Below are 15289 nucleotides of genomic sequence, written 5' to 3'. Positions count from 1 at the left end.
TGTTTCTGATGTCATTTAAAAAAAAAAAAAAAAAAAAAAAAAAAAAAGAATAGAGGACTTCGCCAGCAATTCAGTTGTTTTCATCCTTAATCGACAGACATTTCTGGCTCAGGCTCTCATTCAGGACTGGCTTGATATGAATGCAACAGTTGTTGCCCCTCTCCTGAAGATGTCTGTGTATGGTGGCTCTTGTTGCACTGACACCAGCCTCATCCATCCCCATGAAGCTCTCCAGATTATAGGCTTTTTTTTTTTCAACATTAATATTCTTCGACTGGGCACTCTCTGAACAGCCAGCCTTTTTTCAGCAATTACCCTCACACGGAGGGTGTCGATGATGATCATCATCATCTGGACAGGTATCAAATCAGCAGTCATCCCGATGATTGTGATATGTGGCGTCTACTGAACAAGACCAAGAGAAGTATAGTACTTACACCATCTGAATGAGTTGTAATCATTTAGAAATGAACCCTTTTTTAAATATGTACAGTATGTACATATCCTCTTGCACCCTCTTGCTATTAGTCCTCATTCTGCACACACAAACTAACCAGGATGAACTCTGATGTTCCATAATTAAAAATCATGCAGTTGAAATTCTGCTTTTTGAATGCACTTCACTTCCTTAAGTGCTGCATTCATGGTATTATCAGGGTCATTCATTTTAAATATGGAAATGCACCATTTAGCTGAACAACTTGTACTAACCATCTGGTGCCATAAACCACCCATACAATTTTTAAAATATGTTTTCACTTCACTTTTTCAGTATCAGCCACCCCTGTTAATTCACTTTCATACAAATCATTTGTTTTGCAGTATAAATCTGCTTATAAAGCAACTGGATGCTTCAACAAATCAGTCTCAATCTTAGTTATTCTGCCTTTTTTTCTTCATTTTAGCTTCTCCGTGTCTCTGCTCACCCATCCTTTCCTATCAGCTGCGATCAAAGTGGCAGCGGATGTTTCACTGTCATTGTCGGATATTTGGAGGAAAGTTATCTGTCTTAGATTGCTGACAGAATCATTCTGTTTATCATCACTCATCTGAGAAAGAAAACACTCTCTGAGGTCTCGCTCTGTCACCTATCATTACTCATTTTCTGAGAGAAAGACATCTACAGATTTAAATAGCTCACATTACAATATATCTGCTCAATCCAGTAAAGCAAATCATGTGTTACAAGTTGGTTTGTAATTACTCTGGTATATACTGTTCTCTTATTTACTGAAAATACAGGAAAATTCTTTCATTGCTTTTTTTGTCTTGCTTTATTCACCCTCCTAGTTTAAAGAGAGCCTGGGATATTTGTTGAGTTTTGCTAACGAGCCCAAATCTAATTTGTAGATTTAGTGCAGCATGATTTTTGCCAGCTTGTGCTGTGATCTTATTTGCTGTTGCTTGTACAGCAGTTTATCACCGCAACACAACCACAGATGAAAAATTAGACTGCATATTGTTAGGATAACCTTAGAGTATTATTACCGTTTTCGTTTTGGCCAGCTGTGCAGTGATTATAATTCAGTGTCCCTGGCAGAATCAACCATGTCAGACTGTTTGATATTCATCTGCCTGCCTGCCGTCTAATCTGCTTGTACACCTGTCAGTCCACCACCGTGCTTTTAGGTCTACATGTCCATTTGGTTCAAAAGTATCAGTCTACAAAATCCAGAATGAACACTGCTAAGTGCCAAAAGCAGGTAAAAAATCTGTTCAGGGAGTAAATCTCAATAGGCTACCCTCCTGCCTGCCAGATAAATGTTTTTACCCAAATTGTAATGTAATAAAAGCTACGCTAAGAGCACAGTTCTGCCTTATTTTGAAGTCATTTACTGACACTGTTTTCATCCTCATTTTTCAGTTTTTCCCTGTTTTGTTTTTTTTGACATCTTTTAGTGGCCAGAGCTGCTGACCACTGGAAAGAAAACTATTAAATTCTTCTCAACAAAGTTACACAGTGTGATTAGTATTCACAGCTTAAAGCAACATACCATACAATTTCATCTTTATTTATAGAGAACTTTAAAACAACCACAGCTGACACAAAGTGCTGTACACTGGAACTAAATAATAAAAATGCATAAGCTATAGATAAAACCAAATAAAAACAGTCAAATATCTAAAAGAAAGACTAAAACTAGCTGGGGTCGAAACATAAAAACAGATGATATCAAATACCAGAAGCGGTGATAGGAATTCCCTGTTATTTGTTTACACCCTGTCCTCATATGTCCCTATCAGCCGTGATGTATGTGTACCCGGGAGTAATTACCAACTTTATGGCCCACTGAGCATTTGCCTTAAATGCCTTACCTTAGAATCCCTGATGATGAAAGGTGTGTGTCCAGACTTCTAGTGTGCGGGCTCTGCCTCTCCATGCTGACTCACTTTACACTTCTATGCTGTGCATATACAGTAACCCCTCTGCTGAGCCTCAGCATAGGGTCTCATAAGGCTGTGGGTTCTGCTTGGCTGCATGCATGGAGCCAGAGATTCAGGCAACGTGATGAGCAGGCAGACAGAGCAAAGAGTTAGCTGACAGAAAGGCGATTTCACCTGCAGAAACAGAGTCTAATGGGGTTGAAATGGTGAAAGATGGCCACAACCCGACATGCCGACATAATGTAGACTTCTCAAAAACCCAGGAACAAGTACAAAAAAAGACACAGTCATTTCCTTTGCGAGTGTGTGATCCAGCTCTGTCCATTGTCCTCTTATCACTTCACTCCTCTGCTTTAGAGATCAACATCAAGGCTGATTTTTTTTTAAAAATCTCTCAACTTCTGCTCATTTTATCAACCTCTGACTGCATTTGGGTGGGTGGGTGGCTGGAAGGGAGCAAGGGGGAGGTTGTCCATGAATTCTGGACTCTTGATTGCATACTCTGGCTGGGGGAGCTGTATAAAGATGCTTTTCAAATGGCAAAAATCTTAAATTCTGTTGTTGTCAGTTCAGCCACCAGAGGTCAGTCTCACATTCTCACCTAGTCCAAAGAGCGCTTGTCAGAGCAATGCCAGGACTAAACTGTGCAGAGAGACACTATTTGTTTTTGTTATTATTATTATTTATATATATATATATAAATGCCATCTATCTGTGCATTATGTATTTTCTATGCCTTTCTCTCCCTTCAAAAGACACTGCCCCATCCATGTCTTTTGTTCCTCGCCATCCAGCAGAGCACTTGCTGTTTGCAGCAGCTTGTGGGTAGTTTAACTAAATTCATAACCTTTTTTTGGACTTTTTTGCTGTTTAGTGTGTGAGCACTCTTGCTTAGTGCTCACACACTAAACATCGTCATGGATTAACAGTAGCTTGATTATAGTATGACCACCTAAAAGTAACTTAAAACTTTGCAGGGAATAGCATATGATCACCATACGACCAATAGGTGTGGGAAACATTTTAAGAACACAAACAAAACAAGTGTCTTGTGTCATATACTCCCACCATGTTATCTAATATCTATAATGATCATGTCAGTAGTATGGACCCAAATGCAGGAGGCGAAATCGCTTAAACAAAAGCAACCTTCAGTCGCTTATAAGCCCTAAATAAGCAAAGATCCAAAAAACACAAGGGTGTAAAAAGGGCGTCAAAAGGAACACCTCTTAGCAGCACACAAGGGAGTCCACGCAGACACTTTGACAAAGAATAAAGGGGAAGATGGGGCTATTTATACAACAAGGGCTGATTTGAAACAAGAAACATGAGTGGGGCGAGGCACGGGTGAAAACAAAGGAGGGACTAAAACTAATGCAAGGCATGAAAGAAAACCGAGCTTCAAAGTAAAACAGGAAATAACTAAAAACCCCATTCTAGGCATGGTAACAGAGCCAGGAAAAAGAGCCACTAACAGACAGAGAAGACAATGGGAGCCACCAAATTTACCACTAATAAAAATCAAGACGAGAACCAAAACATGAACCAAAACAGCCATTGCTAGAATAACCATACAGTAAAATCAGGAATCAAAGACTCAGTTATATCACAAGAAAAAAGCTCACAATCTGCTAGAATAAATATCAAAATAGGAATCACAAATATGACTAAAAATCCAAAACCCCAATTAACAGAACCCAAGACTTGTAACATTTTTTAAAATACAGTCACCGGCCACTTCTTATATACAGCTTGTTTGTAGGGGTTGAGCCCTGTTTTGCTTCAGAACTGCCTTATTTCTTCATGGCACAGATTCAACAAGGTGCCGGAAACATTCCTCAGAGATTTTGTAACATATTGACATGATAGCATTACATAGTTGCTGCAGATTTGGCAACTGTACTTTGAGAATGTAAATCTCTCATTAGACTCAAATCTGGTGACCTTGTCTAAAAGAGCCATTTCAGTGTATTGAGCTCATTCAAGGATTCAAGGAGCTTTATTGTCATTCGCATCACATGTTTACATGAGGTGGAACGAAATGATGTACACACGGTCCCAGAGGGAAAAGAAACAGAATAACGAAGAAACAGAACTTTTAAAAAGTGATAAAAAATAGTTTTTTTTAAATGGATGGTCATGATTAGCAACAATGCTCAGGTGGGATGTGGTATTTAAATTCTTCAAATGTACTAAGGGCCCATAGTATGCCAAAAAAGCCCCCACATAGTTACACCACCACTGCCAGCCTGAATTGTTGATAAAAGCCAGAATCCATGCGTCCAGGGTCCTTGCAACCAGGCAACATTTTTTCAATCTTCTGTTGCTGAATTTTAGTGAGTCAGTACAAATTGTAGCCTCAGTTTCCTGGTTTAGCTGGCAGAAGTGGCATGCAATGTGTTCTACTTATGTAGCCCATCTGCTTCAAGATTCAACATGCTGTGCACTCAATGCTCTTGTGCATATCTTGGTTGTAATAAGTAGTTATCTGAGTTATTATCTTATCAGCTCGAAGCAGTCTTTCCATCCTCCTCTGACCTCTAGCATCAACAAGGATGCCAAGAGAACTGTCACCCACTGGATATTTCTTTTTCAGACCATTCTGTAAACCATAGAAATGGTTGTGCAGGAAAAATCCCAGTAGATCCGCAGTTTCTGAAATAGTCAGATTAAAAGTCACCTTTCTTCCCCTTTTAGATGCTCGGTTTGAACTTCAGCAGATTGTCCTGATCTTGTCTACATGCCTAAGCGGATTGAGTCACTGCCACATGGATGATAGACATTTGCATTGATGAGCAGCTAAGCAGGTATACCTGGTAAATGAATTTCTGAGGGCATCTCAGCATTTAGATAGTAGCAAGAAAACACTTAATCTATGTTCATATTATTAAGAGATCTTTGGCAAAAATCTTCTCTCCTGTAACTCTACACTACTAAATGGCGAGTTGACAATGGCAGCATCTTCTCCACCACGTGATGAGTGACAAGGATCTCAATTGCCCTCAAAGTAACAGCATTAGCTTTCTAAAAGGGAGCTGTTATACTCAATGGGCCTCTCTGCTTGTGTTGTGAAGCTGTACTTAGTTTACTGGTGCTTCTTAAAAATTAGAAATGGTTCTCTTTCAGCTCTCTCAGCTGGCAGACACTTGTCACCTCGAGATAATTTACATTTCACTGTAAAGTTTCCACTCAAAAACTCTAAAATGAAGCTAATACTTCAACTACATAAATGCTTTTATCTGTCCCATATCACTGGCTGAAGTACACATGTGCGCTGACACAAGAGCAAAATTGGATATCTTCTGCTTATATGGCACTATCTGCCACAAAAGAGACAGGAAAATGGGGGCAAATATTAACAGTAACAGATTTCTTTTTTGAAAAAGTATAAAACTGCTCACTTGAATTGTAAAACTATTGTGTTAGTCGTTACGACGAAAAGGTAATTTAAGTACTCTGCTAGTCTCTGCAGCAAAAGGTGTACTACTCAAGCTGGGACACAGTGGGAGGGATGTGAAAGGAAGAAGCAGCATATGAGAGAGGAGTGAAGCTGAGGATATCGTTTTTCCTCACACATATATACTCAGTGACACTAGAGCAAAAACTGACTCACATAAACACACAGCTTGATAAGGCTTAATGGGGACTGAGCTGTAATAGCCACACACCGGACCCTATCTCCTGAGGTGTGAAGACACTTCTGACTCACACATTTAAAAAAAAAAAAAACCCAAAAAGCTCTTTGTTAAGAGCCCACAGTTATTTTTTCACAAGTGCAAATACACTGTAACACACACACACACACACATCCTTGCTGTGTTTGTGTTTACATACTAGGTGCTTATACAGACATTACAAACATTTATGTACAAATCAGTTTACACACACACACACACACACACACACACACACACACACACACACACACGCTTTTGATTTGGGCAGTGGTGATAGAGCCCTGGACCTGCCTCTATTTTCCAGTTAGTCATGCATGACAACACTGCACAGACATGGAAGAAAACAGAGGCGAGAAGGACAGGGAAGGTAAAAGCTGAATAAAATGAGATGGATGGAGATGGGATTAAATCTTACGGGAAAACTAAAACAGAAAGACATAGCGGTGTGTCAAGGACCTTGAAAATCAAAATCAAAATGTCGATTACAGTATACAAATGGTGAAGTAAAACAGTGGAATAAATGTAGCAGAATCACAGGGACGGCTAACAGCAGTGCAACAAAGTAAGTGAATGTAGAAGAGGAGGACAGAGGAAGATGGCAGGAATGAGGGATGAGAAGAGAACCATAGGGAACGTTGCAGAGGAGGGTGTTTTTGGCTTGGCTCGTTGTTCAGGCAAAACGCGGGAGACCAGCCAGAATACGTAGACAAAAGAGGAAGAAGAAGAAGGGAGAGAGACAACAGGAGAGAATGAGAGAAGGTCACGCAGACTGAGCAACCACACAGGCTTAGCAGAGACTCAGCATTATCGTTTGACAAGGTGGGAAGAAATCAGAATGCAAGTACTGTGAAATAAATCCTGTTACCTACATTTTTTTCAGCATTTGATCATTATTGCCAATTCACTTAAATTTTATATACCATAATGACCTTTAAAGGCATGTCACCATATTGAAGTTGCTTTTATAAGAGTGTGTATTTCATTTGTAATGCCACACATAAATACAAGATGAGAGGCATCCGAGACTAAACGTGTATATAAAGTGATAATGCATAAGGTATAATGCAGCGTGAACAGAGAAGAACCAGCAGTGATGAGAATCAGGCCAAAGAGGAGAGTAAAAAATAGCACTTAGATTTACATGCCTGAAGATGCAGGCAGGAGTTTGAAAACAAAGTGCAGACTGGGGGGATTTTTGGAGAGGAAGAGGAAAAAACAAAGGAACCATGAAAGAAGGTCTGAGGTGATGTACGGGAGTGGAGGGGTAGAGAGGAGAGAGGGATCTTTGTGGAAGAAAGGGGATGTGTGTATAGTAGATAAGAGGTTGTGTGAGAGACGTCAGAGTCAAAGTGAGAGCAAAAGGGAGAATTTATTAGCTCTGAAGGCGAGGCAGATGTGTCATGTTCAGCCTTTACCAGTCAAGCACATCTGAATGTCAAAATAAGAAGGGGAGACACAATTATAATTAAGGCGAGCCCGACAGAAAGAAGAGAGGCACAAAAGTAACAGAGAAAGAATTCATTCATGTGCTGTGACCAGTAAGGGATTTGAAATGTCAGTGGCAATGCTTTAGACTTTCTGGCAGTATTCAGTGTTTTTCAGTAACGTCTTCCATTATCATGACAAATTATGTCAAGCATTCAATTTCCCTCTGGTGAGATTTAGTCCATCTGAAATTTTGCTGTCTGACAATAATTGTTTGCAATGAAATTCATTTAATTTCAGCTACATTAAGAAGCTTCATTTCATTAGGCTAACGCTCCAGTATAATTTCCAGACATTTGCTATTGATTTTTAAAGAAGAAGCCCTTTTGAATGATGATGTTTCAGGCTGATTTTTTTAAACAAAGGATGTAATGATAACAGAAATTGAATGGCCTATATCAATACCAGTAAATACTTGATTCTTTGTTATGACTTTTAAACCCCTAATTTAAAACAACACAACCAAAAGGATTATTTCACATACTTGTACTTGTAGGGTTTATACCTTACTACATAAAGTGCTTTGAGGTGACTGATGTTGTGATTTGGTGCATTATAAAAAATATTCAATTGAATTTGAACAGAAAATTGGACATAAACTCATTGATTTTAAAATAATTTTAAATCAGGTTGTTTATTTAAAATATTAACATTATATTTTATTTAGAAAACACAGACTAAAATGCTGGGATGGTTGCTGAGTAGCCTCCTAATGTTACAATAGGATTTAACATTGGTACTATTATTAGTACAAAGTACTTCCTTTCTCAACTCCACTACTGATTTTTTTGATCAGTGAGTTGTGTAGGTGCTGTCGTGGCAGTTGCATTGGTCTCCATCTTCATTCTGTAGCTTTTGTTGTGCTGGTGGGTTCTCTTCTTCGTCAACAAGGACACATATTTTAATATATACAAATGTCCATACTGACTATGCTACTTAAACAAAAAGAAAGTACTGACCAACAAAAATGGCAGGCTATTTTTTCTTATGAAGGTAATTAATTTGCTAGAGTTGTGATCATAATAAATAAAATTCTTTCTCCTAGACCTTTGTCTAATACACACTTCTATAACATGTGGAGAAACTCAAAGCTTGCCTTCTTTGCTAAGCTATGACGAGATATTTGCAGCTTCAGGGAAAGAATTAACAAACGACCAGTTCACATTTTTACTGGTAAATGAAAAGTGCAAAGAAAGAACGTAACCGATATCACACATTTTCATAACCAAACAGTGCCAATGCTTATGAAATAGTATAAACCGTACACTGACACAGAGGCAGAAAAACAGACAGACAGTGAGGGAACAAGCAAATTAAAAAAGTTGATCTTGTGCTTGATTCACTAGCAAAAGCCTCTTAATTGCTCATCTTGTGGTCTTGTATTCCCTGCTTAATAAGATTTCTATCACAGCTTGCCTGAAGATACACACCAGCACATCCCTGTTTTGCGTTGCTCACTTTCTGCCTCATTTTGTATCTCACTGTCTGTCACACCAGTGTGAACACACTCATAAACAGACACACAGATTCAGTCTGTGTTTTTGTTCACTTCCCCATGCTTTTTTCCCCACTGCTTTGTTGTTTGTGTATCAGAAACAGCAACAAGCACACGTACACACATGCAGGAATCTCTTAGGAGTGGCATTCGTTCAGTCATTAAAACCTGAGGTGGGAAGTGTCCCACCCTTTTGTCACCATAGTGACAGCTCTTTTGGTGTAATAGGTAGAAAGTTAAACAGAATTTTCTATTTAAAGATGTTTAATCTGTATTTGTCTGAGCACTTATCTGTTTGCAGAACAAGAGAGGATAGGAGAGAAGAAGAGAGGAGAACTGAGGAGGGGAAAGAAGAGGAGATCTGAGGAGAGTAGAGGAGTAGTGATTGGGAAGGAGAATTTAATATATTACTAATGACTGAAGGGCAGACAGAGAGAGAGAGTCAGAAAGATTCAGAGACACAGAAAGCGGAACAGTTGGCTACATTTACATTTATTCATTTGGCCAGTGAAAGTATTGCTGCAGATTAAACAACAATGAGAAATACACGAGGAGAAAAATATTGAAAAAAGAAACGTATACATCAAAAGAATAGATTGAGTGACAGAAATAGCTAAAAGCTGTAGGGATGAAAGATGGAAATAGCGAGTGGGAGGGAGAGAGGACGATGTGGAGAAAGATATAAAAGCAATGGCAATGGCAATATAATGAGAAAATAGGGGAGAGTGATAGAGCAGCTAAACAAGAGACAAAGATGATAGCAGGAGAGGAGGAGCAAAGACAACGAGAGTTCCAAGCATAACGCAAGAGAGACAGAGAGAGAGACTGAGAGCATGTCTCTGGGGCAGAGAGGTTGATTTGGGCCTGCTGGTGATTGGGTTTGGGGCTGCTCCTGCAGAGCCGAGGTGACTCACCAGTCTCCCACACACATATCCAGGCAGCATGAGTGTGGTAAGGAGGGAGAGAGAAAGAGCGAGATTGTGTGTGTGTGTGTGTGTGTGTGTGTGTGTGTGTGTGTGTGTGTGTGTGTACTTTCACTGCTGATGTTGTGGGGACATAAATCTGATTACATAGTCACACTGCGGCAAATGAGCGTCTTTCTGGGGACAAAAACTCCCGAATTTTTAGATTGAAGACTTAATTTAAGGTTAGAGCACCTCTCCAGGATATGAATGAGGTTAAATGTTAATGTAATGTCTTTTAAAGTGATGGATACAAGTCAGAGAAGAGTGTTGGCTTGATGGAAACACTGTTGTGTGTGAGTATCTGTACATGTGTGGTGTAGTCGTCATGCTGCATGCAGCCTACAGGGAGCTGCCACTCTTAATAACAGATAATAACACACAATTCATAGCCGTTTCAAGATGCCGACTGTCCCTGCTGATTCACTGCCTATTGTACAACCCTATTGTAAAACACACGCACACACACACACACATACAGACACACTGGTTTGAAATGAAATAATCTGATTCTTAGGTTGCTAAAAAATGTTCCATTATCCAGAGCACCAAGCATCTCATCCATCTCCGTAACAGGGTATTAAATAATACACACATGACTGGAACCTTAGCTGACATTAGCGAAACACAAATTCAAATTTATCAGTCCCGTTGATCTCCAAGGATACATTTAAATTCTCCATAATTGCACTTTCTCCCTGAGAGGCATCTCACACAGATTTGAGTGAATTAAATAAGCTGAAAACAAAGCAAGCAAAACAAATGAGGATGCACAGCGACACTGGCTGCCCATGCATCAGTATAATCCAGTATAAAAGAAATGCAGCTCGCTTAAATACTCTACATGTGACTCCATGTTCAATTCACATAAGGGTTGATAGAAGTGAGGGGCATGTATGTAGCCTTATATTTTTACATAGTTGACATGACAAGAAGGGGTTCACTTTCACTGACACTGTCCACTTGTAAATATCACCCACATTTTTGGATGTTATGTTAAACTCACAATCTGCCTAGGCAAACAGATGGACATGGAATATAAATAGTCTACTGTGTAACGAGTGCTAGATTTTAATTGTGTGTGTTCCTGTGAATGTCTGGTATAATGGGGCCTTAATGTTAGCTGGAACAATGCCCTTCATCATTATCTGTACTTGAATTTTAGGGACATGAAAATCTAAATCGAGTGAGCATTTCACAGCGCCAGAAAGGAGACCTGGAAGAATAATTGGAAGAATAATTTGATTTCAAAGATAATTGGGATACAATATGATCTAGAGAAGATAATTGTCCTCCTTTTTGTTTTCTTTCAAATTTCAAAGACAGGAAAGTCTGTGTGTGTGTGTGTGTTTTTTAATCTTGAAAGAGAGGCTTCAGATAAGTGACAAACCATTATTAAAAGAGAGAAGGATCAAAATAACAGGTTTTCAAGGGAAGTCCACCAAAATCACCTTCCTCTCGTCTCCTGATTGCACGATTGGCTTCTGGATGTGTGTGACGTGAATAGTGAGTGAGGAGATGATACTGTTGAAAAGAGCCTTCCCCTCAGAGCAATTGCCTGTCTGATGCCTGGAGCCTCTATCGTGACAACACAAAGAAGAAAACCACCTAAGAACTGCTGTAAATGCTTTTCAATGTGTTTCTCTTTACAGACACCTTCAGTCATTGATGCCACTGCAATATGTTGATGCTTATGCCAGTAATTTGTACCCCTCTGTACGATGCACATTTTTCCAAGTACTTATTAAGTATCCTGATGAGATGGGGGCAGATATTTGCATGCTTCCACGTTGTTCCTGATATGTATATTTACATTGAGAGTACAGAGGAAATTGCTTACTTGATGCATAGTGATATGTTCCTGAACCTGTTAAATTTCCATTTGCTTGAATCATGACAACTCTAAAGTGCCTCATGTAGCTTACTAAAAAGGGTATAATGTTAAATAAATGAGCCATAACAATAACACAGAAAATTGTCAGCAAACTGTAGCTTTAGGGTTTGTGATGAGTGCTCCGTGATAAACAGATGCATACATCAAAAGATCGGTACATGGCTATGACATCAGCATAACAGTGAAAATGAGCATTTATAACACTGAGTCAGACGGTTGATATATAAAATAAATAGGAAGGGGTTAACCCTGGGTACACTCTTGGCCACAATTTTTTGTTCTTAGCTGTCAAGAGTAGCAGGTGGTGTGGTCTGATTCAAGGTTTGACGTGTTGTGTGCTCAGAGACCCTCTTCTGCATACCTTGGTATGCAGAGTGGTTATCTGAGTTATTGTTGCCCTCCTATCAGGTCGAAGCAGTCTGGTGATTCTCCTCCAACCTCTGACATCAACAAAGCATTTTAACCCAAAGCTTTACTGCTCATATTTACTCTTTTTTTTTGGATCATTCATGGTAAAGCCTAGAGATGGTTTTGTGGAAAAATCACAGTAGATCAGCAGTTTCTGAAATACTCACAGCAGCCATTCAGACACCAATAACCATGCCACATTCAACGTCACTTAAATCACTTTTCTTCCCATCATTCCCATGCCCAGTTTGAACCTAAATATGGCATCTTGACCATGTCTACATGCCTAAATGCATTAAGCTGTTGCCATGTGGTTAGCTGCTCATATATACACTATTCAGCTATCATCAGAGCAGCACAAAACAATAGTGACTGCATGCCAATATTTAGAGGCCAGCATGAAAAAACGAGTCATTAAAGAGGAGCATTTCTAATCAGCAGCAACAATGTGCAAGGTTGATCGACGCAAAACATGATTCAACAATGAGACTGTAACAGTTTCTCGTAGTATTTAAGTAATTCCAGAATGGTTTTCAGGTTATTTTTGCGCACTGGTTAATGTTTTCTGGAAGTAAGTATGGAGGGCAATGATAGAAGATATTCTTAGATATCTTCTATCTGAGTTTAAGAGATAGAGCACACAGACAAATTCACTGATCTGGTGTTGAAGGTTAAAGAGTATGTTTGGCTTTCTTCTTGAAAGGTTATTCCTGAGGTACCCAAAGGAGTCTGTTTTTTACGTGTGATAGAGAGGAGGAAAAAGTCTGTCTGTGTGTGTTTCTGTCTGCTTCTATCTTGGTATGCATGCGAGTGTCTTGTTTGCCACCAGCAGGTGCCATCACCTACCTTTCTGTGTGCCAATGAAACACTGTCTCTTTGAAAGAAGATAATTTGGATGACACCCATAGCTCTCAACCAGGAACCTACAGATCTTCTATTCCACAGCTTCCTCCCACCACCAACCCCTCCAGCAATCCAACCAGGCGTCTCCCTCCTTCCCACTGAGCCCCCCTCTGCCATCTCAAGCCCATGCATACCACTCGTGGAATATTTAACAGCAGACATGTTCATGAATGTCAATGTTCAGAGATCTCACAGCTTTGTGCTTTTTTTTTTTTTTTTTTTTTTTACACCTTGTTTTCCTTTCTCAGCCCTCTGGCCCTTAAACACATATTGGGTCAGTGTGAGAGAATGATCCTCCAGGCAGAACTGAGAGTTTGAGTGTGGATCTCAGTAGAAACAGCAAAGCACTATACGCTTTAAATGAAACATTAGCCATGCTTCAGTTATCATACTTAAATGTCAGAGGTAGAGTCAAGTGGAGTTAAGAATTATACATCAACCACAAGAGTGAGAAGTATAATTCAGTATGACATTTAACGTGAAAAAACTTATTTCACTTCCATTATTCCTAAAAACGTTGAATGCATTTGAGTTTAAATGTTTTCTTTCTAGATATAACCTTGATACCCCCGAAAGGATCACATGCACATTCATCTTAAATCTTTTTTTTTTTCTATTAAGTGCAGCGACGTTTCTATTTTGAATAAAGGTCGATGAAGGACTAGGCTGAGAATTTAATGAACAGAGATTTATAAACCAATCTTTCAAACTGTGGAGCTGAACTTTTCCCTGCTTTTTCGATGTGTTGCTTTGTGTGGTACATACAGTGCTATATGGTTGTATTTATAGATAAGTGTGTTTGTGTGTGTTTGTGTGTGTGAGAGAGATCTAAATGGGGTAGCAATGTGTTCAAATTGGACATGACTCACCAGGTATTTCATCAGTGCCACCTCACAAATCCCACAACATTAAAATGCATTTCATGTGTTTGCATGTGTGTGACTGAAACAGCAATTAGCTGGTAACGCGTTGGGCTTTGTATGTGTAGTCACTGGCATGTGCTGATTTCCTGACTGCTACAACATCTCTCTCTGTTCCTGCAGGGTAGAGGAGAGTTTCAAGACTCTTTTCTGGTCAATCTTCGGGCTGTCTGAAGTGATTTCGGTGGTGCTGAAGTATGACCATAAGTTCATAGAGAACATTGGCTACGTGCTGTACGGAGTCTATAATGTCACTATGGTGGTAGTTCTTCTCAACATGCTCATTGCCATGATCAACAGCTCTTACCAGGAGATAGAGGTACAAAAACAGGATAGTTGATCAATGGAAAAAGGGTGTAATATTGTAAACAAGTCAATAAGGTTCATTTGTATGAGTGTCTGATTGTGCCTGCAGGAGAATTGCACCATTACTTAAAAAAACAAAGAGATCAATACAGTGGCAACAAGTAAAAACATCAAACGCATAATAAAATGAGTATCCCAGAAAAACCCAAAAGGTTTTAAAATAATTTTTACATTTCTGATTTTTGTCACGCTTGTTCTAAAAATGAATACTTACTTTCTTACCTGAGATATTTAAGATGAAAAAAATCATTCTTCACCTTCAATAAACATTAAGCAATAATTTTGTGTGAAATGCAACTGGAATATATGAAATCAAAGTTTTATTTATTCAAATAATCATCATTCAGACAATTTGGGTTGTCTTTTTACAGTTAAACATTTCATCTGTTCTTGGAGAAAAAAGATTATTGGAATCCACTCGGATGCTTCATAACTTAAAGCCTTGTCGGAAGTTCTAGGATAGGATAGGATAGGATAGGTTCTAGGATTATTATTCATCTGTTTATTGCTAAACTTAGTCTCCTTTTGAGCATTTGGTCTTTTTGATGTTCCCTGCCTTTACTGTAGACCAGCTTGTTGCATGTGTTCGCACTTCAGTTTATACCCTTTATTTTTTTTACACTGCAGTGTTGAAGTGACACACATGCTACAAAGCAAGGTCATAGACATGAAAGGCACTTAGGAGTGAGTTAATAAAGATTCTTTCTAGCAAGGGTATGCAGTCAACTCTCTTTGCCTTCTCTTTTAAAACATCTCAACTGCAGATATTAATAAACACTAAGCCCTAGCCTTTC

The 15289-nt window shown here is 39.1% G+C and overlaps 1 protein-coding gene across 1 annotated transcript in view; it reads left to right on the top strand.

Annotated features, from left to right (window-relative positions):
- Positions 1-15289, top strand: part of trpc7b (transient receptor potential cation channel, subfamily C, member 7b) — a 67477-nt gene that overhangs the window by 42489 nt on the left and 9699 nt on the right. Inside the window, exon 8 of the mRNA XM_085429780.1 lies at positions 14253-14448. Coding sequence (XP_085285906.1) covers positions 14253-14448 — 196 coding nt within the window. The remainder of the gene's footprint in view (positions 1-14252; positions 14449-15289) is intronic.

This window comes from Copadichromis virginalis, linkage group LG2 (assembly GCF_057382275.1).
Source record: "Copadichromis virginalis isolate Kocher_CV1m ecotype Utaka linkage group LG2, C_Virginalis_male_GT1.1, whole genome shotgun sequence".
NCBI lineage: Eukaryota > Metazoa > Chordata > Actinopteri > Cichliformes > Cichlidae > Copadichromis > Copadichromis virginalis.
Note: the sequence above shows the minus strand (reverse complement) of the source record. Positions and strands in the feature narration are given on the sequence as shown.